The sequence below is a fragment of the Oncorhynchus kisutch genome, linkage group LG5 (genome assembly GCF_002021735.2).
Source record: "Oncorhynchus kisutch isolate 150728-3 linkage group LG5, Okis_V2, whole genome shotgun sequence".
Lineage (NCBI taxonomy): Eukaryota > Metazoa > Chordata > Actinopteri > Salmoniformes > Salmonidae > Oncorhynchus > Oncorhynchus kisutch.
The window spans coordinates 74,581,200-74,604,759 of NC_034178.2; the positions used below are offsets into that span (position 1 = coordinate 74,581,200).

At 43.4% G+C, this 23,560-nt stretch overlaps 1 protein-coding gene across 1 annotated transcript in view; it reads right to left on the reverse strand.

The window, feature by feature from the left end:
- LOC109883072 (isoleucine--tRNA ligase, cytoplasmic-like) overlaps nucleotides 1-23,009 on the reverse strand; it is a 23,815-nt gene extending 806 nt beyond the window's left edge. The window contains exons 1-9 of the mRNA XM_031823925.1: nucleotides 22,883-23,009; nucleotides 22,292-22,415; nucleotides 21,844-22,000; nucleotides 17,913-18,032; nucleotides 16,909-16,991; nucleotides 11,632-11,749; nucleotides 10,007-10,154; nucleotides 2,067-2,154; nucleotides 1,642-1,702 (exon numbers count right to left, since the gene is read on the reverse strand). Coding sequence (XP_031679785.1) covers nucleotides 1,642-1,702; nucleotides 2,067-2,154; nucleotides 10,007-10,154; nucleotides 11,632-11,749; nucleotides 16,909-16,991; nucleotides 17,913-18,032; nucleotides 21,844-22,000; nucleotides 22,292-22,410 — 894 coding nt within the window. The 5' untranslated portion in view covers nucleotides 22,411-22,415; nucleotides 22,883-23,009. The remainder of the gene's footprint in view (nucleotides 1-1,641; nucleotides 1,703-2,066; nucleotides 2,155-10,006; nucleotides 10,155-11,631; nucleotides 11,750-16,908; nucleotides 16,992-17,912; nucleotides 18,033-21,843; nucleotides 22,001-22,291; nucleotides 22,416-22,882) is intronic.
- Between the last annotated feature and the right edge of the window lie 551 nt (nucleotides 23,010-23,560).

The following is a 23,560-nucleotide window of genomic DNA, read 5'->3' on the forward strand; positions in this document are numbered from 1 at the left end:
TATACAAATTATACATTACTATACAAATTATACATTACTATACAATATTATACACTATACAATATTATACATTACTATACAATATTACAATATTATACATTACTATACAATACTATATTATACATTACTATACAATACAAATTATACATTACTATACAAATTATACATTACTATACAATATTATACATTACTATACACATATTACTATATTATACATTACTATACAATACAAATTATACATTACTATACAATACAAATTATACATTACTATACAATATTATACATTACTATACAATACTATACAATATTATACATTAGTATACATTACTATACAATATTATACATTACTATACAATACTATACAATATTATACATTAGTATACATTACTATACAATATTATACATTACTATACAATATTATACATTAGTATACATTACTATACAATATTATACATTACTATACATTACTATACAATACTATACAATATTATACATTAGTATACATTACTATACAATATTATACATTACTATACAATACTATACAATATTATACATTAGTATACATTACTATACAATATTATACATTACTATACAATATTATACATTACTATACAATACTATACAATATTATACATTAGTATACATTACTATACAATATTATACATTACTATACAATACTATACAATATTATACATTAGTATACATTACTATACAATATTATACATTACTATACAATATTATACATTACTATACAATACTATACAATATTATACATTAGTATACATTACTATACAATATTATACATTACTATACAATACTATACAATATTATACATTAGTATACATTACTATACAATATTATACATTACTATACATTACTATACAATATTATACATTACTATACAATATTATACATTAGTATACATTACTATACAATATTATACATTACTATACATTACTATACAATATTATACATTACTATACAATATTATACATTACTATACAATATTATACATTACTATACATTACTATACAATATAATACTATACAATATTATACATTACTATACAATACTATACAAATTATACATTACTATACACATATTACAATATTATACATTACTATACAATACTATATTATATTATACATTAGTATACATTACTATACAATACTATATTATATTATACATTACTATACAATACTATACAATATTATACATTACTATACAATACTATATTATATTATACATTACTATACAATACTATACAATATTATACATTACTATACAATACTATATTATATTATACATTACTATACAATACTATACAATATTATACATTACTATATTATATTATACATTACTATACAATACTATACAATATTATACATTACTATACAATACTATATTATATTATACATTACTATACAATACAATATTATACATTACTATACAATACTATACAATATTATACATTACTATACAATACTATACAATACATTACTATACAATATTATACATTACTATACAATACTATACAATATTATACATTACTATACAATATTATACATTACTATACACACTATACAATTTTATACATTACTATACAATATTTAACATTACTATACACACACATCATCTCACCTTCCTGAAATAGTCAAACAGAGGCTTGTATTTCTTCCCCTTCAGCGTCTTCCCAGGGAACCTACAGGACAAAACAACAAGTCAAACCGCTGCTCCGCCTCTCGTACTGAAACACGTATTTCTACGACCTGTAGTTCCCACGTATGACTGGAAGACAACGTCAGGCTGACTATGCTGTGCTTCAAATGTGCTGAGAAACTTAATTGGTTAATAGATTAATAGATTGATTGATTAATGGGTTAATTGATTGATATAGATTAATAGAATAGATTAATTGGTTAATAGATAAATAGATTAATAGGTTAATATATTGATTGATTGATTAATGGGTTAATTGATTGATAGATTAATAGCTTAATTGGTTAATAGATAAATAGATTAGGTTAATATATTGATTGATTGATGGGTTAATTGATTGATCTCACTTGTCCATGATGGTGTATTCCTCCTCTGTCTTGAAGAGTGCTACCAGCCTGGCCTCCATCATAATGTACACCTTCCCAGTGCTGTTGTCTGGAATAGAGAGAGTTTATAGAGGTTCACAGGTAGGTTTATAAAAGGTGCATAAGAACCTCACTAAAACAAGGTGTTACAGCAGTTTATAGTAATGTGAAACACATTCACCTATCCCAGTGGTGTTGTCTGAAACAGAAGTTAAACCATAGTGTTATCTTATGATTCATTCATTCCCGGGTAGCCCAATTGAGAATCAGGGTCTCGTTCCTAATGGTGTCCATTACAAATAGAACACAAAAAATAAAAGCGTTGTATAAAAGTTTCATAGCAGTATTATACACATTTTACCATCTCAGCAGTATCTGTGTCTGAAATAGAGGGCGACCGATTAATCGGCCAAGTTTTCAATAACAATCGGTAATCTGACTTTTTGGACGCTGATTATGGCCGATTTACATTGCTCTCCACGAGGAGACTGCGTGGCAGGCTGACTACCTGTTACTCCACGAGGAGACTGCGTGGCAGGCTGACTTCCTGTTACTCCACGAGGAGACTGCGTGGCAGGCTGACTACCTGTTACTCCACGAGGAGACTGCGTGGCAGGCTGACTACCTGTTACTCCACGAGGAGACTGCGTGGCAGGCTGACCACCTGTTACTCCACGAGGAGACTGCGTGGCAGGCTGACTACCTGTTACTCCACGAGGAGACTGCTGACCACCTGTTACTCCACGAGGAGACTGGGTGGCAGGCTGACTACCTGTTACTCCACGAGGAGACTGCGTGGCAGGCTGACCACCTGTTACTCCACGAGGAGACTGCTGACCACCTGTTACTCCACGAGGAGACTGCTGATCACCTGTTACTCCACGAGGAGACTGCGTGGCAGGCTGACCACCTGTTACTCAAGTGCAGCAAGGAGCCATGGTATGGTGCTAGCTAGCATTAAACTTATCTTATGAAAAACAATCAATCTTAACATAAATCACTAGTTAACCTAGTAATATCATCAACCATGTGAGGTTAACTAGCTTGTCCTATAATCAATGCGGTGCCTGTTAATTTATCATTGAATCACAGCCTACTTCGCCAAACAGGTGATGATTTAAAAAGCACAATTGTTCCTAAACATAAACATCAATGCCTTTCTTAAAATCAATACACAGAAGTATATATTTTTTTTTAAACCTGCATATTTAGTTTTTTTTAATGGTGTTAGGAGGCAATATTAACTAGGGAAATTGTGCCACTTGTCTTGCGTTCAGTGTAAGCAGAGTCAGGGTATATGCAGCAGTTTGGGCCGCCTGGCTCGTTGCGAACTGTGTGAAGACCATTTTACATAACTATGACATAACATTGAAGGTTGTGCAATGTAACAGCAATATGTAGACTGTGTTGCCACCCGTTCGATAAAATACGGAACGGTTCCATATTTCACTGAAAGAATAAACGTTTTGTTTTCGAAATGATAGTTCCCGGATTTGACCATATTAATGACCAGAGGTTCGTATTTCTGTGTTTATTATAATTAAGTCTATGAATTGATATTTGATAGAGCAGTCTGACTGAGGCACATTCATTCAAACAGCACTTTCCTACTTTGCCAGCAGCTCTTAGCAATGCTTGAAGCACAGCACTGTTTATGACTTCAAGCCTCCCGAGATTAGGCTGGCAATACTATAGTGCCTATAAGAACACCCAATAGTCGAAGGGATATGAATTTTTATTTTATTTTTTTTACCTTTATTTAACCAGGCAAGTCAGTTAAGAACAGATTCTTATTTTCAATGACGGCCTAGGAACAGTGGGTTAACTGCCTGTTCAGGGGCAGAACGACAGATTTGTACCTTGTCAGCTCGGGGATATGAACTTGCAACCTTTCGGTTACTAATCCAATGCACTAACCACTAGGCTACCCTGCCGCCCCAGACAAACAGTATGGAGAGAAATGGTCCCAAAATTCCTATAATAACTACAACCGAAAACTTCTTAACTGGGAATATTGAAGACTCATGTTTAAAGGAACCACCAGCTTTCATGTGTTCTCATGTTCTGAGCAAGGAACTGAAACGTTAGTGTTTTTACATGGTGTTCATTGTTCATTCAGTATTGCTGTAATTGTCATTATTATAAATATATATAATTTAAAAAATATGTCTTTTTTTATTTTTTGAATTAAGACCATTCCTGATCCAACAGAAGACCAAGTGGTTTAGACCATTCCTGATCCAACAGAAGACCAAGTGGTTTAGACCATTCCTGATCCAACAGAAGACCAAGTGGTTTAGACCATTCCTGATCCAACAGAAGACCAAGTGGTTGAGACCATTCCTGATCCAACAGAAGACCAAGTGGTTGAGACCATTCCTGATCCAACAGAAGACCAAGTGGTTGAGACCATTCCTGATCCAACAGAAGACCAAGTGGTTGAGACCATTCCTGATCCAACAGAAGACCAAGTGGTTGAGACCATTCCTGATCCAACAGAAGACCAAGTGGTTGAGACCATTCCTGATCCAACAGAAGACCAAGTGGTTTAGACCATTCCTGATCCAACAGAAGACCAAGTGGTTTAGACCATTCCTGATCCAACAGAAGACCAAGTGGTTTAGACCATTCCTAAAGCTAACAGAAGACCAAGTGGTTTAGACCATTCCTGATCCAACAGAAGACCAAGTGGTTGAGACCATTCCTGATCCAACAGAAGACCAAGTGGTTGAGACCATTCCTGATCCAACAGAAGACCAAGTGGTTGAGACCATTCCTGATCAAACAGAAGACCAAGTGGTTGAGACCATTCCTAAAGCTAACAGAAGACCAAGTGGTTTAGACCATTCCTAAAGCTAACAGAAGACCAAGTGGTTTAGACCATTCCTGATCCAACAGAAGACCAAGTGGTTTAGACCATTCCTGAGCCAACAGAAGACCAAGTGGTTTAGACCATTCCTAAAGCTAACAGAAGACCAAGTGGTTTAGACCATTCGTAAAGCTAACAGAAGACCAAGTGGTTCAGACCATTCCTGATCCAACAGAAGATCAAGTGGTTCAGACCATTCCTCATCCAACAAGTGGTTTAGACCATTCCCGAAGCTAACAGAAGACCAAGTGGTTTAGACCATTCGTAAAGCTAACAGAAGACCAAGTGGTTTAGACCATTCGTAAAGCTAACAGAAGACCAAGTGGTTTAGACCATTCGTAAAGCTAACAGAAGACCAAGTGGTTTAGACCATTCGTAAAGCTAACAGAAGACCAAGTGGTTCAGACCATTCCTGATCCAACAGAGGACCAAGTGGTTCAGACCATTCCTGATCCAACAGAAGACCAAGTGGTTCAGACCATTCCTGATCCAACAGAAGACCAAGTGGTTTAGACCATTCCTGATTCAACAGAAGACCAAGTGGTTTAGACCATTTCTGATCCAACAGAAGACCAAGTGGTTTAGCCCATTTCTGATCCAACAGAAGACCAAGTGGTTTAGACCATTTCTGATCCAACAGAAGACCAAGTGGTTTAGACCATTCCTGATCCAACAGAAGACCGAGTGGTTTAGACCATTCCTGATCCAACAGAAGACCAAGTAGTTCAGACCATTCCTGATCTAACATAAATTAGATGCAGTATGTGTTGTAACTCCAGTCCTGAACACAAATGTTTGACCTTCATTAGAAATCTACATTTTACTAATTTAAACAGACAATCTACAGTCAGTGCATTCCACTAAGGTTGGTGAGACAGCCACTTATCACAGTGTAAAACTCCTTATTTAACTTGTGGCCCTGTCAAACCACAGAGCACTAGGTAAACTACATGACCAAATGTATGCGGACACCTGCTCATCAAACATCTCATTCCAAAATCATGGGCATTAATATGGAGTTGGTCCCCCCCCTTTAAAGCTATAACAGCCTCCACTCTTCTGAGAAGGCTTTCTACTAGATGTTGGAACATTGCTGCTATAACAGCCTCTACTCTTCTGGGAAGGCTTTCCACTAGATGTTGGAACATTGCTGCTATGACAGCCTCCACTCTTCTGGGAAGGCTTTCCACTAGATGTTGGAACATTGCTGCTATAACAGCCTCCACTCTTCTGGGAAGGCTTTCCACTAGATGATGGAACATTGCTGCAATAACAGCCTCCACTCTTCTGGGAAGGCTTTCCACTAGATGATGGAACATTGCTGCTATAACAGCCTCTACTCTTCTGGGAAGGCTTTCCACTAGATGTTGGAACATTGCTGAGGGGGACTTGCTTCCATTCAGCCACAAGAGCATTAATGAGGTCGGGCTCTGATATTGGGCGATTGGACCTGGGTCGCACTCGGCGTACCAATTCATCCCAAAGGTGTTCGATGGGGTTGAGGTCAGGGCTCTGTGCAGGCCAGTCAAGTTCTTCCATAGCGATCTCCACAAAAGGTTTAGTGAGCTACGGCTTAGTGAGCTACAGTCCAGTGAGCTTTAGTCCAGTGAGCTACGGCTTAGTGAGCTACAGACCAGTGAGCTACAGTCCAGTGAGCTACAGACCAGTGAGCTACAGTCCAGTGAGCTACAGACCAGTGAGCTACAGTCCAGTGAGCTACGGCTTATTGAGCTACAGTCCAGTGAGCTACGGCTTATTGAGCTACAGTCCAGTGAGCTACAGTCCAGTGAGCTACAGTCCAGTGAGCTACAGTCCAGTGAGCTACAGTCCAGTGAGCTACAGTCCAGTGAGCTACAGTCCAGTGAGCTACAGTCCAGTGAGCTACAGTCCAGTGAGCTTGTCTTCAGTAGACACACACACACACACATATATATATACACACACTATTATTATCATCGCATGATTAAACCAAATCAGTTACAAACATGTCCTCTGGGAACAAATAAATGTTTCAAAAAGAAGACAAATACAACGTTGATAGTCATCCAAGAGCTGTTTAAAATGTTTCATTTAATGTTTATACCAGGGCCCATTAAGATGACAAGTGTGTTTGACTGTCTCCTCCCTCCAGCAAACATATTCACAACCATCCATATTGTAAAGAGGAAGAGAGTGATAGGTAACGAACACTATCTAGGCAGATCATTTACCCCAACAACATGTAATGCATCCCAAATGGCACCCTATTCCCTATATAGAGCACTACTTTAGACCAGAGCCCTAATTCCCTATATAGTGCACTACTTTAGACCAGGACCCTATTCCCTATATAGTGCACTACTATAGACCAGGGCCCTATTCCCTATATAGTGCACTACTTTAGACCAAAGCCCTATTCCCTATATAGTGCACTACTTTAGACCAGAGCCCTATTCCCTATATAGTGCACTACTTTAGACCAGAGCCCTATATAGTGCACTACTTTAGACCAGGGCCCTATATAGTGCACTACTTTAGACCAGGGACCTATTCCCTATATAGTGCACTACTTTAGACCAGGGACCTATTCCCTATATAGTGTACTACTTTAGACCAGAGCCCTATTCCCTATATAGTGCACTACTTTAGACCAGAGCCCTATATAGTGCACTACTTTAGACCAGGGCCCTATAGGGTTGTACTGCACTCTATCAGGAATAGGGTGTCATTTGTGAAACAGCCTTGAACTGGATGTGAAACAGCCTTGAACTGGATGTGAATCCCTGTGAACCACTGTCTCTAAATATGGAACTTCCTTCCTGTCTTCCTTCCTGTACTGGATGTGAAACAGCCTTGAACTTCCTTCCTGTCTTCCTTCCTGTACTGGATGTGAAACAGCCTTGAACTTCCTTCCTGTCTTCCTTCCTGTACTGGATGTGAAACAGCCTTGAACTTCCTTCCTGTCTTCCTTCCTGTACTGGATGTGAAACAGCCTTGAACTTCCTTCCTGTCTTCCTTCCTGTACTGGATGTGAAACAGCCTTGAACTTCCTTCCTGTCTTCCTTCCTGTACTGGATGTGAAACAGCCTTGAACTTCCTTCCTGTCTTCCTTCCTGTACTGGATGTGAAACAGCCTTGAACTTCCTTCCTGTCTTCCTTCCTGTACTGGATGTGAAACAGCCTTGAACTTCCTTCCTGTCTTTCTTCCTGTACTGGATGTGAAACAGCCTTGAACTTCCTTCCTGTCTTCCTTCCTGTACTGGATGTGAAACAGCCTTGAACTTCCTTCCTGTCTTCCTTCCTGTACTGAATGTGCATAAGCAGCTGACGGCACCATACCATTACACTAAACTGTTAAATAATGCAGAGTTTAACACTATCCTTTAAAAACACTGAACCGTTCCATCGCTAACACCCACATACTTTAGGCGTGAAGATCGGAGGAGCAGAGAAAGAGAGAGAAAAAGGAAGATTGGAAACAAGGTTTCTCAATCTACTATGACCAATAGGAGGCCAAGAGCCCTGGAAAAGAGAGAGAGAGAGTGACAGAAAAAAAAGAGCATCAATAAGAGATAGCAGTTCCTCTCACTGGGGGAGATACAGGCTGCCAGGCAGACACAGAGAGAGAGAGAGACAGTTACGGTAGAGAGAGAGGGAGAGAAAGAGAGATACTGTAGAGAGAGAGAGGGGTGGGAGGGAGTGAGAGATAGAGACATCCTGTAGAGAGAGAGAGGGGTGGGAGGGAGTGAGAGATAGAGACATCCTGTAGAGAGAAAGAGAGGAGATAGGAGAGGGAGAAATACTGTAGAGAGAGAGAGATACTGTAGAGAGAGAGATACTGTAGAGAGAGAGAGAGATACTGTAGAGAGAGAGAGAGAGGGGTGGGAGGGAGGGAGAGATAGAGACAGATACTGTAGAGCGAGAGAGGAGAGGGAGTGTATGTATGTAACGAGAAGGAGAGAGAGCCTATTGGTATTCTGAGCAGCACCCCGATGCAGTATCAAGCCTCTTCCTGCACCTCCTCCCCTATACTATAGACTAACAGCCCCCCCAGCTGGCCGGTCCATGCTACAGCAGCCTATCTGGTATCTGGGTCAGCCCCCCCAGCTGGCCGGTCCATGCTACAGCAGCCTGTCTGGTATCTGGGTCAGCCCCCCCCCCAGCTGGCCGGTCCATGCTACAGCAGCCTGTCCAGTATCTGAGTCAGCCCCCCCCCCCCCCAGCTGGCCGGTCCATGCTACAGCAGCCTGTCCAGTATCTGAGTCAGCCCCCCCCCCCCAAGCTGGCCGGTCCATGCTACAGCAGCCTGTCTGGTATATGGGTCAGCCCCCCCCCCCAGCTGGCCGGTCCATGCTACAGCAGCCTGACCGGTATATGGGTCAGCCCCCCCCCCCAGCTGGCCGGTCCATGCTACAGCAGCCTGACCGGTATCTGGGTCAGCCCCCCCCAGCTGGCCGGTCCATGCTACAGCAGCCTGACCGGTATCTGGGTCAGCCCCCCCCAGCTGGCCGGTCCATGCTACAGCAGCCTGTCTGGTATCTGGGTAAGCCCCCCCCAGCTGGCCGGTCCATGCTACAGCAGCCTGTCTGGTATCTGGGTCAGCCCCCCCCAGCTGGCCGGTCCATGCTACAGCAGCCTGTCTGGTATCTGGGTCAGCCCCCCCCCCCCCCCAGTCTTTTGTCTGGGATCCACAGCAACATGGAGGGAAGCAAGGACAAGGCTCTTTTTAAAAGTGGCCTGATTTGAGTTAGATGTATGTCCACTGTCCACGTTGGTTTCCCCCTGATACAAGCATCACTACTGAGAAAGCAGAGATGGATGGAGGGATCGAGAGAGAACTAAATAACACACAAATGTTAAAAAATTTAAATTAAAACGCAGAATAGAATAAATTCCATCTGGAAACATATATGTTCTGTTTTCAGACAACACACTAGGAGGAGAACAAGCTCAGTCGCAGCGCAGCCATCAAGATGCAAATCCCACGGCAGGAGACGGTACCTGGGGTCTGTCGAATAATTAAAATTTAAATAAATTTAAAAAAATCACACACACACAAAAAATACTTTCTCACCTTTGACCTTGACATACTGCAACTCTGAGTTGACGCAGAGAGCCAGGTTGCTAGGCAGAGTCCAGGGTGTGGTTGTCCAGGCGATCAGACACACGTTCTCATCTTCCAGAAGGGGGAAGTTCACTATCACCGACGGATCTTGCACATCCTGGTGACATGGTGACAACAGGAAGACAACGGGGTGCCAACAGGAAGACAACGGGGTGCCAACGGGGTGCCAACAGGAAGACAACGGGGTGCCAACAGGAAGACAACGGGGTGCCAACAGGAAGACAACGGGGTGCCAACAGGAAGACAACGGGGTGCCAACAGGAAGACAACGGGGTGCCAACAGGAAGACAACGGGGTGCCAACAGGAAGACAACGGGGTGCCAACAGGAAGACAACGGGGTGCCAACGGGAAGACAACGGGGTGACAACGGGAAGACAACGGGAAGACAACAGGGTGACAATCGTCATTGACCGACACAAAGACTGTTTAGTGCTGAACATCAGATGACAATTACCACGGGTTGACTAGCTTCTGACAGAAAACACTAATCCAAACAGTCTTCATGAGTACTGGGCTCTACCTCGACAGTCTTCATGAGCACTGGGCTATTCCCCGACAGTCTTCATGAGCACTGGGCTCTACCTCGACAGTCTACATGAGTACTGGGCTATACCTCGACAGTCTACATGAGTACTGGGCTCTGCCTCGACAGTCTACATGAGTACTGGGCTCTGCCTCGACAGTCTACATGAGTACTGGGCTATACCTCGACAGTCTACATGAGCACTGGGCTATTCCCCGACAGTCTTCATGAGCACTGGGCTCTACCTCGACAGTCTACATGAGTACTGGGCTCTACCTCGTCAGTCTACATGAGTACTGGGCTCTACCTCGACAGTCTACATGAGTACTGGGCTCTACCTCGACAGTCTACATGAGTACTGGGCTCTACCTCGACAGTCTACATGAGTACTGGGCTCTACCTCGACAGTCTACATGTGTACTGGGCTCTACCTCGACAGTCTACATGTGTACTGGGCTCTACCTCGACAGTCTACATGAGTACTGGGCTCTACCTCGACAGTCTACATGTGTACTGGGCTCTACCTCGACAGTCTACATGTGTACTGGGCTCTACCTCGACAGTCTACATGAGTACTGGGCTCTACCTCGACAGTCTACATGTGTACTGGGCTATACCTCGAAGGTCTACATGTGTACTGGGCTCTAAATCGGACAGTCTACATGTGTACTGGGCTCTACCTTGACAGGGTTATCCAACCCTGTTCCTGGAGAGATACCCTCCTGTAGGTTTTAACTCCAACCCTGTTCCTGGAGAGATAACCTCCTGTAGGTTTTAACTCCAACCCTGTTCCTGGAGAGATACCCTCCTATTGGTTAACTCCAATCCTGTTCCTGAAGAGATACCCTCCTATTGGTTAACTCCAACCCTGTTCCTGAAGAGATACCCTCCTATTGGTTAACTCCAACCCTGTTCCTGAAGAGGTACCCTCCTGTAGGTTTTAACTCCAACCCTGTTCCTGAAGAGACAGCCAAGGCTAAAACCTACAGGAGGGTAACAGGTTTGGAGATAACAGAGTTGGACAGCCATGTTGTACTAGTGTGTGTGTACCTTGTAGTTCTGGTTCGACTCGAAGTTGGACAGCGGCGTGTTACAGGCGGTAGAGAAGGGCATGACCTTCACCCCGCGGTACACCAGACCTTTATCATACAGCTGCCTGAACACCCACCTGGGGGGGGGGGAGACGGGGGGAGAGGGAGGGGACGGGAGGACGGGGAAGAGGGAGGGGACGGGAGGACGGGGAAGAGGGAGGACGGGGGGAGAGGGAGGGGACGGGAGGACGGGGAAGAGGGAGGACGGGGGGAGAGGGAGGGGACGGGAGGACGGGGAAGAGGGAGGGGAGGGACGGGAGGACGGGGAAGAGGGAGGGGAGGACAGGGAAGAGGGAGGGGAGGACGGGGAAGGGGAAGAGGGGGGACAGGGATGGGACGGGGAAGAGGGAGGGGAAGAGGGAGGGGACGGGGGAGGGGACGGGGTGAGAGAGACGGGGACGAGGGAGGAATAACAGTAAAAAACACTTGAAATGTTGTGAGGAGTAAAACACAGTTTCATTATTGAGCCAATATTTCACCCAAAACGTCACCGAGACATTCATAAAGTAGTGTCTTCAACAAAATAGTATTCGTACCCCTCAACTTTCTCCACATTCTTGTTATGTGACAGCCTGAATTTAAAATGAATTAACATTTTAATTGTGTCACTGGTCCTACACACAACATACCCATAATATCAAAGTGTAATTATGGTTTTCAAAATGTTTACAAATCAATGTTTTGAGTCGATAAGTATTCAACCCCTTTGTTTATGTCAAGCCTAAATAAGTTCAGGATTAAAAATGTGCTGAACGAGTCACATAAATAAGCTGCATGGACTCACTCTGTGTGTAATAACAGTGTTTAATGGGATTTGAATGGCTCATCTCTATACTCCTCAATTATCTGTGAAGGTCCCTCAGTCGAGCAGAGATTTTTTTTTTAACTCATTCATCCATAAAGACCAGGGAGGTTTTCAGGTCAGTATATCTCACCCCCGAAACACACAGACACACTTTTGTAATCGTCTATGCTTCCCAGCCAAAACAGTTCAGAACAGGTTTGTGCAAATATTATGACTACATTGTGTGACAGGTTTTTCTTTTCCGGCTGTTCAGGAACAACAACAACACATTCTGGAGGCAAACTGAAGTCGCGCAATTTTAAATTTTTAAGGAATTGGTGCGTGATTTTTCAAGAAGAAAAAAATGAATTTCAACATTTATTGAAGAATCCCGTTGACCAATCACAGACTAAATGGGCGTAGACTACTGATAAAGGTCAGGTGTACCGCGGGGTGAAGGTCATGCCCTTCTCTACCGCCTGTAACACGCCGCTGTCCAAAATCTCTTCGGCAAAAAAAAAACGTCAAAATGAATGACCAATTTTGTTTTACGTTTAGATGAATTCGGACTGTTTTGGGAGGTTCCCTGATTCCTCATTGTTTCCTCCAGGTCCTCCTGCAGCTCGTGGCAAAACGGTAGTTGCCTGTCCAAGTGGACTTTCTCCGTCCCTAAAATCTCTTCTTTAAAACATTTTCCCTTGATGTTCCTGTCGTTCTTCATCATCAGACACGATAATCTATTCAGCCATCGTCTCTAAATGTAACTCGAGGTTAAGGGAGCTTAGGAGGAACCTTCAGGTTTTATATCTAATTTGCCCCTTGGGATGTTTTTTATTTTTTTACATTCTTTTTTGCATCTGTCAAATTAGATAAAAGGTCATCAGTCGTGTGACTTCATATTTAAGGGAAACATTACTTTTTTTTTTAAAGAAATCCCTTAAGGCAAACACTTAGGAAAGGCTTTATGCAACACACTTAGAGGTAAGACAAGTTTAAAAGGGGAAAAGATAATCTTAGGGTGTTTTATGCAATCGGGCCCTGCCACTCATTAACTTAGGGTGTTTTATGCAATCGGGCCCTGCCACTCATTAACTTAGGGTGTTTTATGCAATCGGGCCCTGCCACTCATTAACTTAGGGTGTTTTATGCAATCGGGCCCTGCCGCTCATTAACTTAGGGTGTTTTATGCAATCGGGCCCTGCCACTCATTAACTTAGGGTGTTTTATGCAATCGGGCCCTGCCACTCATTAACTTAGGGTGTTTTATGCAATCGGGCCCTGCCACTCATTAACTTAGGGTGTTTTATGCAATCGGGCCCTGCCGCTCATTAACTTAGGGTGTTTTATGCAATCGGGCCCTGCCGCTCATTAACTTAGGGTGTTTTATGCAATCGGGCCCTGCCACTCATTAACTTAGGGTGTTTTATGCAATCGGGCCCTGCCACTCATTAACTTAGGGTGTTTTATGCAATCGGGCCCTGCCGCTCATTAACTTAGGGTGTTTTATGCAATCGGGCCCTGCCACTCATTAACTTAGGGTGTTTTATGCAATCGGGCCCTGCCGCTCATTAACTTAGGGTGTTTTATGCAATCGGGCCCTGCCACTCATTAACTTAGGGTGTTTTATGCAATCGGGCCCTGCCACTCATTAACTTAGGGTGTTTTATGCAATCGGGCCCTGCCACTCATTAACTTAGGGTGTTTTATGCAATCGGGCCCTGCCACTCATTAACTTAGGGTGTTTTATGCAATCGGGCCCTGCTACTCATTAACTTAGGGTGTTTTATGCAATCGGGCCCTGCCACTCATTAACTTAGGGTGTTTTATGCAATCGGGCCCTGCCACTCATTAACTTAGGGTGTTTTATGCAATCGGGCCCTGCCACTCATTAACTTAGGGTGTTTTATGCAATCGGGCCCTGCCACTCATTAACTTAGGGTGTTTTATGCAATCGGGCCCTGCCTCTCATTAACTTAGGGTGTTTTATGCAATCGGGCCCTGCCACTCATTAACTTAGGGTGTTTTATGCAATCGGGCCCTGCCACTCATTAACTTAGGGTGTTTTATGCAATCGGGCCCTGCCACTCATTAACTTAGGGTGTTTTATGCAATCGGGCCCTGCTACTCATTAACTTAGGGTGTTTTATGCAATCGGGCCCTGCCACTCATTAACTTAGGGTGTTTTATGCAATCGGGCCCTGCCACTCATTAACTTAGGGTCTTTTATGCAATCGGGCCCTGCCACTCATTAACTTAGGGTCTTTTATGCAATCGGGCCCTGCCACTCATTAACTTAGGGTGTTTTATGCAATCGGGCCCTGCCACTCATTAACTTAGGGTGTTTTATGCAATCGGGCCCTGCCACTCATTAACTTAGGGTGTTTTATGCAATCGGGCCCTGCCACTCATTAACTTAGGATGTTTTATGCAATCGGGCCCTGCCACTCATTAACTTAGGGTGTTTTATGCAATCGGGCCCTGCCACTCATTAACTTAGGGTGTTTTATGCAATCGGGCCCTGCCACTCATTAACTTAGGGTGTTTTATGCAATCGGGCCCTGCCACTCATTAACTTAGGGTGTTTTATGCAATCGGGCCCTGCCACTCATTAACTTAGGGTGTTTTATGCAATCGGGCCCTGCCTCTCATTAACTTAGGGTGTTTTATGCAATCGGGCCCTGCCTCTCATTAACTTAGGGTGTTTTATGCAATCGGGCCCTGCCTCTCATTAACTTAGGGTGTTTTAGGCTATATCACTCATGGCTCTACTGTCCCTAGCCACTATGACATCAAAGTAAATGCAACCGAAAATCACATCAAACACTTATCGTCGAAACAGTATTTCGTGCTTAAAATGTTAGATTTTTTATCAAAAACTCACCTCAATGTGATGATCAAACTGAGGTAAAAAGGTTCAACAGCAGGTTGAAAAGTGTAAAAAAAATATGGTTGTTGATGTTGTTTCAAAGGCAAACAACGATAATAAACGGAGCTTTCTAAGGTGATTCATAAAAAAAAACATCCATATTTGAGCTTAACACCCATCCCCCCCCCCAAAAAAAACTGAATTAGAATGATAATCATGCCTATATACAATACATAGTAGACTGCATATTAAGCATTGGCAGAAAAAAGAAACTCATTTAAAATGTCTTTGGTACATAATTGGTCTAGCCTATACTCCAAAACTAAATGCATTCGAGAGTAATCGTCTTTGAGTGAGGACTGTAGTATTATAATGTGGAGTGGATGGACAGGTTACCTGATGCTACGCTACAAAGAGAGAAGAGAGAATGTAAAGACCTAGGCCACGCTGTTGGTTCATGGATTGGGCACGGCGGGTTTACAGTGTTAGCCTACAATTATAGTGAAAGTCCTACGATTATAGTGAAAATCATACAGGAAACCCTGGGTCAGTCTGCTTTCCACCAGACACTGGGGAGATGAATTCACCTTCCAGCAGGACAATAACCTAAAACACAAAGCCAAATCTACACTGGAGTTTCTTACCAAGACGACATTGAATGTTCCCGAGGGGCCGACTTAACAGTTTTGACATAAACCTGCTTGAAAATCTATGACTTGAAAATGGTTGTCTAGCAACGATCAACAACCAACTTGACAGAGCTTGAAGAATTTTTGGGAAAAAATTATGGGCGTTCCAGGTGTGGAAAGCTCGAGAAGATTTACCCAGAAAGACTCACAGTGGTAATCGCTGCCAAAGGTGATTCTAACAATTATTAAGTCAGGGGTGTGAATACTTATGTAAATGAGATATTTCTGTATTTCATTTAAAAAAAATTCTAAATACATGTTCTCACTTTGTCATTATGGGGTTATTGTGATGTCATTATGGGGTTATTGTGATGTCATTATGGGGTTATTGTGATGTCATTATGGGTTATTGTGATGTCATTATGGGGTTATTGTGTGTAGATGGGTGAGAAATGCTGATTTAATCCATTTTTGAATTCAGGCTGTAACACAACAAACTGTGGAATAAGTCTAGGGGTATGAATACCTTGTGAAGGCTCTGTACAATGCAGTGTGCAAGGACATTATCTAAGACAAACCAGGTACAAACGTGGTGCTCTGTAGCTCAGTTCGTAGAGCATGTTTGGGCCAACTTTTTGGCTCGAGGGTCACATTGTTTAAAAAAAAAAAAAATGTAAATCCACGGAGAGCCGCACAGATTTCTTTGGGGCCGTTTGTCCAAGTAAAATATATATATTTTGACAAACGGCCCCAAGGAAATCAGTGCGGCCCTCCAAACTCGGGTCGGATTGAAAGGGCTCGCGGGCCAGTTTGTCCACACGTTGTAGAGCGTGGCGCTTACAACGCCAGGACAGTGGGTTTGATTACGCACCTGACTAAGTCACTGTGGATAAAAATCGTCTAGTAAATGCCATATATTATATTCCATTCTCTAACAACAGGATTCAGACAACTCACCAGACAGTCTCCATGAACCAGGGGTACAGAGTCTTGTAGTCGTTCTTAAAGTCAATCCACCGTCCCATCCTGGTTACAGAGTTCTGGTGGACAAACAAAAACATTTTTTAGAATAAATCCAGCCCCTTGGACAGACTGTCATGACTCCTGATAAACATAGCCCCTTGGACAGACTGTCATGACTCCTGATAAACATAGCCCCTTGGACAGACTGTCATGACTCATGATAAACATAGCCCCTTGGACAGACTGTCATGACTCCTGATAAACATAGCCCCTTGGACAGACTGTCATGACAGTGACTCCTGATAAATACAGCCCCTTGGACAGACTGTCATGACTCCTGATAAACATAGCCCCTTGGACAGACTGTCATGACTCCTGATAAACATAGCCCCTTGGACAGACTGTCATGACTCCTGATAAACATAGCCCCTTGGACAGAATGTCATGACTCCTGATAAACATAGCCCCTTGGACAGACTGTCATGACTCCTGATAAACATAGCCCCTTGGACAGACTGTCATGACTCCTGATAAACATAGCCCCTTGGACAGACTGTCATGACTCCTGATAAACATAGCCCCTTGGACAGACTGTCATGACTCCTGATAAACATAGCCCCTTGGACAGACTGTCATGACAGTGACTCCTGATAATGTAGTGTACCAGCCCTATATAATTACATAGTGTACCAGCCCTATATAAATTACAGTGTAATTACATAGTATACCAGCCCTATATAAATTACAGAGTATACCCGCCCTATATAATCACATAGTATACCAGCCCTATATAATCACATAGTATACCAGCCCTATATAATCACATAGTATACCAGCCCTATATAATCACATAGTATACCAGCCCTATGTAATTACAGTGTAATTACATAGTGTACCAGCCCTATATAAATTACAGTGTAATTACATAGTATACCAGCCCTATATAATCACATAGTGTACCAGCATTATATATAGTATTTGTGTGGTTGTTTGCGCACCTCCCATTCGTTAGCGTATCTCATGACGATCATCCTGCATTGCCGGTTGTACTCAGCAATCCCCATCTTGGCCACATCGTCCGGTCCCTTGATGTCCAGGGTCTTATCAATCTCATACTCCTGTAATGGTATAGGAACACAGAGGAGCATTAGGGGGGGGGGGGTGTCTATCAATCTGTAATGGTATAGGAACACAGAGGAGCATTAGGGGGGGGGGGGGTATATCAATCTGTAATGGTATAGGAACACAGAGGGAGAATTCGGGGGTTTATCAATCTGTAATGGTATAGGAACACAGGGGAGCATTAGGGGGGGTGGTCTATCAATCTGTATTGGTATAGGAACACAGAGGGGGCATTAGGTGGGGGTCTATCAATCTGTAATGGTGTAGGAAGACAGAGGGAGCATTGGGGGGGGGGGGGGGGTCTATCAATCTGTAATGGTATAGGAACACAGGGGAGCATTAGGGGGTGGGGGGGTCTATCAATCTGTAATGGTATAGGAACACAGAGGGAGCATTAGGGGGGGGGTCTATCAATCTGTAATGGTATAGGAACACAGGGGGGCATTAGGGGGGGGTCTATCAATCTGTAATGGTATAGGAACACAGAGGGAGCATTAGGGGGTCTATCAATCTGTAATGGTATAGGAACACAGGGGGCATTAGGGGGGGTCTATCAATCTGTAATGGTATAGGAACACAGAGGGAGCATTAGGGGGTCTATCAATCTGTAATGGTATAGGAACACAGAGGGGGCATATCAATCTGTAATGGTATAGGAACACAGAGGGGGCATTAGGGGGGGGGAGGGGTCTATCAATCTGTAATGGTATAGGAACACAGAGGGAGCATTATGGGTAAATTGGCTGTTTTACAAACGGCGGGCTACCACATGGGACTTCATAAAATTGTATTGCGGGCCGGCACTGTATAGCCTAGACTGCTATTCTATGGGGATTGGCACTGTATAGCCTAGACTATGGGGATTGGAGGGCAGCAATTTTTTGGGTCTTGCCAAGCGCATCATATCATCAGCGTTGATTAGTCTATAAACTACACTGCTCAAAAAAAAATAAAGGGAACACTAAAATAACACGTCCTAGATCTGAATGAATGAAATATTCTTATGAAATACTTTTTCTTTACATAGTTGAATGTGCTGACAACAAAATCACACAAAAATGATCAATGGAAATCAAATGTATCAACCCATGGAGGTCTGGATTTGGAGTCACACTCAAAATTAAAGTGGAAAACCACACTACAGGCTGATCCAACTTTGATGTCATGTCCTTAAAACAACTCAAAATTAGGCTCAGTAGTTGGTGTGGCCTCCACGTGCCTGTATGACCTCCCTACAACGCCTGGGCATGCTCCTGATGAGGTGGCAGATGGTCTCCTGAGGGATCTCCTCCCAGACCTGGACTAAAGCATCCGCCAACTCCTGGACAGTCTGTGGTGCAACGTGGCGTTGGTGGATGGAGCGAGACATGATGTCCCAGATGTGCTCAATTGGATCCCGGTCTGGGGAACTGGCGGGCCAGTCCATAGCATCAATGCCGTCCTCTTGCAGGAACTGCTGACACACTCCAGCCACATGAGGTCTAGCATCGTCTTGCATTAGGAGGAACCCAGGAGGAACCCAGGGCCAACCGCACCAACATATGGTCTCACAAGGGGTCTGAGGATCTCACCTCGGTACCTAATGGCAGTCAGGCTACCTCTGGCGAGCACATGGGGGGCTGTGCGGCCCCCCAAAGAAATGCCACCCCACGACTGACCCACCGCCAAACCGGTCATGCTGGAGGATGTTGCAGGGAGCAGAATGTTCTCCACGGCGTCTCCAGACTCTGTCACGTCTGTCATGTGCTCAGTGTGAACCTGCTTTCATCTGTGAAGAGCACAGGGCGCCAGTGGCGAATTTGCCAATCTTGGTGTTCTCTGGCAAATGCCAAACGTCCTGCACGGTGTTGGGCTGTAAGCACAACCCCCACCTGTGGACATCGGGCCCTCATACCACCCTCATGGAGTCTGTTTCTGACCGTTTGAGCACACACATTGTGGCCTGCTGGAGGTCATTTTGCAGGGCTCTGGCAGTGCTCCTCAAATCAAAATCTAATTGATTTGATTTCTTGCCACAGCTCACATTGATGTGCCATCCTGGATGAGCTGCACTACCTGAGCCACTTGTGTGGGTTGTAGACTCCGTCTCATGCTACCACTAGAGTGAAAGCACCACCAGCATTCAAAAGTGACCAAAACATCAGCCAGGAAGCATAGGAACTGAGAAGTGGTCTGGTCACCACCTGCAGAACCACTCCTTTATTGGGAGTGCCTTGCTAATTGCCTATAATTTCCACCTGTTGTCTATTCCATTTGCACAACAGCATGTGAAATGTATTGTCCCTCAGTGTTGCTTCCTAAGTGGACAGTTTGATGTCACAGAAGTGTGATTGACTTGGAGTTACATTGTGTTGTTTAAGTGTTCCCTTTATTTTTTTGAGCATTGTATTATTTACCAGCAAGCAACGAAAATGTTCATTGTATAAAAGAAAGTCCACAAATCAACAACAAAAAGTTACTAAAATGCCATATCACACTACACCCCAACTCCTCTAGTGGTTAGCTCCACCAGCATCACACTACACCCAAACTCCTCTAGTGGTTAGCTCCACCAGCATCACATACACCCCAACTCATCTAGTGGTTAGCTCCACCAGCATCACTCCACACCCCCAACTCATCTAGTGGTTAGCTCCACCAGCATCACACTACACCCCAACTCATCTAGTGGTTAGCTCTACCAGCATCACACTACACCCCCACTCATCTAGTGGTAAGCTCCACCAGCATCACACTACACCCCCACTCATCTAGTGGTAAGCTCCACCAGCATCACACTACACCCCCACTCATCTAGCGGTAAGCTGCTCCAGCATCACTCTGCACCCCCACTCATCTAGCGGTAAGCTGCTCCAGCATCACTCCACACCCCCACTCATCTAGCGGTAAGCTGCTCCAGCATCACTCCACGCCCCCACTCATCTAGTGGTTAGCTCCTCTAGCGGTTAGCTCCACTAGCGGTTAGCTACACTAGCATCACTCCACACCCCCACTCATCTAGTGGTTAGCTCCTCTAGCGGTTAGCTCCACCAGCATCACTCTACATTCCCCACTCATCTAGCGGTTAGCTCCACCAGCATCACTATACACCCCCACTCATCTAGCGGTTAGCTCCTCTAGCGGTTAGCTCCACCAGCATCACTCTGCATCCCCCCCATCAATCTAGTGGTTAGCTCCTCTAGCGGTTAGATCCTCCAGCATCACTCTACACCCCCACTCATCTAAACAGTTAGCTCCACCAGCATCACTCTACACCCCCACTCATCTAAACGGTTAGCTCCACCAGCATCACTCTGCATCCCCCCATCAATCTAGCGGTTAGCTCCTCAAGCGGTTAGATCCTCCAGCATCACTATACACCCCCACTCATCTAACGGTTAGCTCCACCAGCATCACTCTACATCCCCACTCATCTAGCGGTTAGCTCCACCAGCATCACTCTGCATCCCCCCATCAATCTAGCGGTTAGCTCCTCTAGCGGTTAGCTCCTCTAGCGGTTAGCTCATCTAGCGGTTAGCTCATCTAGCGGTTAGCTCCTCCAGCGTCAAAGGACAGTTGGAAAGAAGAGATGTAGAAAGTTAAATAGTAGTCATGAGTAAACACTCCTGAATATTAGGTCAAGTTTATCTACATGAAAATAAAGTCAACAAAAGATGTAAAAATGTGATGTGAATGCAGGGCTATTTCAATGGTTTTGATGGTTATTTTCTTATCATGACAGTCTTCATCTACAACCGTCAGTTACACGGTTATTCAATTACCGCCACAGCCCCAGCGATGAGTACAGTATCCCAAAGACATTCTTACCACAGGCAGGCCGTGACAGTCCCAGCCGAACCGGCGGTCCACGTGGAAGCCGCTCTGGTGGGCGAAGCGAGTCACGATGTCTTTGATGGTCCCTGCCAGGATGTGACCATAGTGGGGGAGACCTGTGGCGAACGGAGGCCCGTCATAGAACGTGTACCTGGAGAAGAGTTTACACATCATTCATGAAACAGATTCATCTTTTCTTTTTTGTATACTTCCATATCGGGCTTAGTGATGTGTGGTTTCATGCACTCACTGCCCTTACTGTGTTCTACATGTGTAAAAAGTTCACCTATAGACAGACTATGTTAATAAGCTAAATCTTTGACTAGACAATGGTTAGAGGAATTCTGTCTACAATACTCCTTTGATGTGGAAAAACAGTCTGTTACTGTTTGACAGTCAGGAATGACTCGACTGGTCCAGATGGCATGGTCCTTGTACTTACTTGGGCCTGTTCTTGGACTGTTTGAGACACTCCTGGAAGCAGTCCTTGTCCTTCCACAGCTGCAGGATCCTCTTCTCCTCAGAAGGGAAGTGGATGGATTCAGGAACAGGCTCCACCATGATCACTGAGTGATAGAAACACATCATAGTTAGTTGACTATTGGAGGGAAAGTGAATGGCAACCAATGATGACGTTGGGACAACAACTCAACATTCTATAAATTCAAAACAAACATAACGTTAGCTAACTAGCAAGCAGCAATTATACTTTCAGTAACGTTAGTTGCTTTGATATGCATGCTAGCTAATTCAGTTAACTGGGTTTAAACCTGGCTAGTATCGATGTTGAATTAATCTAGTTATAAATTATGAATAAATGCATGCTAGTAACGACGTATCCTTGCTGTGCACATGTATGTGGAGTGGTTAGCTTAGCCGGCTAGCTCGCTAAGTGCTTTCGACTACTCCGTGACACTGTACCCTCACGTTTGCATTCATATGGACGCATATTGCATCAACGGCAGGTAAATATAGTTTAATTGTACAACAGTTCAACATAAAAATATTTAAATACCCATTCAGGTAAACTCACATGTCTTTCTTTCTCCGGCTGCCAACTTTGACGAACTGATGACAGGGAACTGATGCAATCAGAGGGAAAGCGGAAGCGGAAATGATGCATCACACCGACAGTAGCTGTGTTCGAATACTCGCACTAACCGCACTATTTGTGACGTGTTTTAGTATTGTAGTGTGGGTATAGTGGATATAGTTAGTTAGGATATAGTGGATATAGTTAGTTACGATATAGTGGATATAGTTAGTTAGGATATAGTGGATATAGTTAGTTAGGATATAGTGGATATAGTCAGTTAGGATATAGTGGATATAGTTAGTTAGGATATAGTGGATATAGTTAGTTACGATATAGTGGATATAGTTAGTTACGATATAGTGGATATAGTCAGTTACGATATAGTTAGTTAGCATATAGTGGATATAGTTAGTTAGGATATAGTGGATATAGTTAGTTAGCATATAGTGGATATAGTTAGTTAGCATATAGTGGATATAGTTAGTTAGGATATAGTTAGTTAGGATATAGTGGATATAGTTAGTTAGGATATAGTGGATATAGTTAGTTAGGATATAGTGGATATAGTTGTTAGGATATAGTGGATATAGTTAGTTAGGATATAGTGGATATAGTTAGTTACGATATAGTGGATATAGTCAGTTACGATATAGTTAGTTAGGATATAGTGGATAT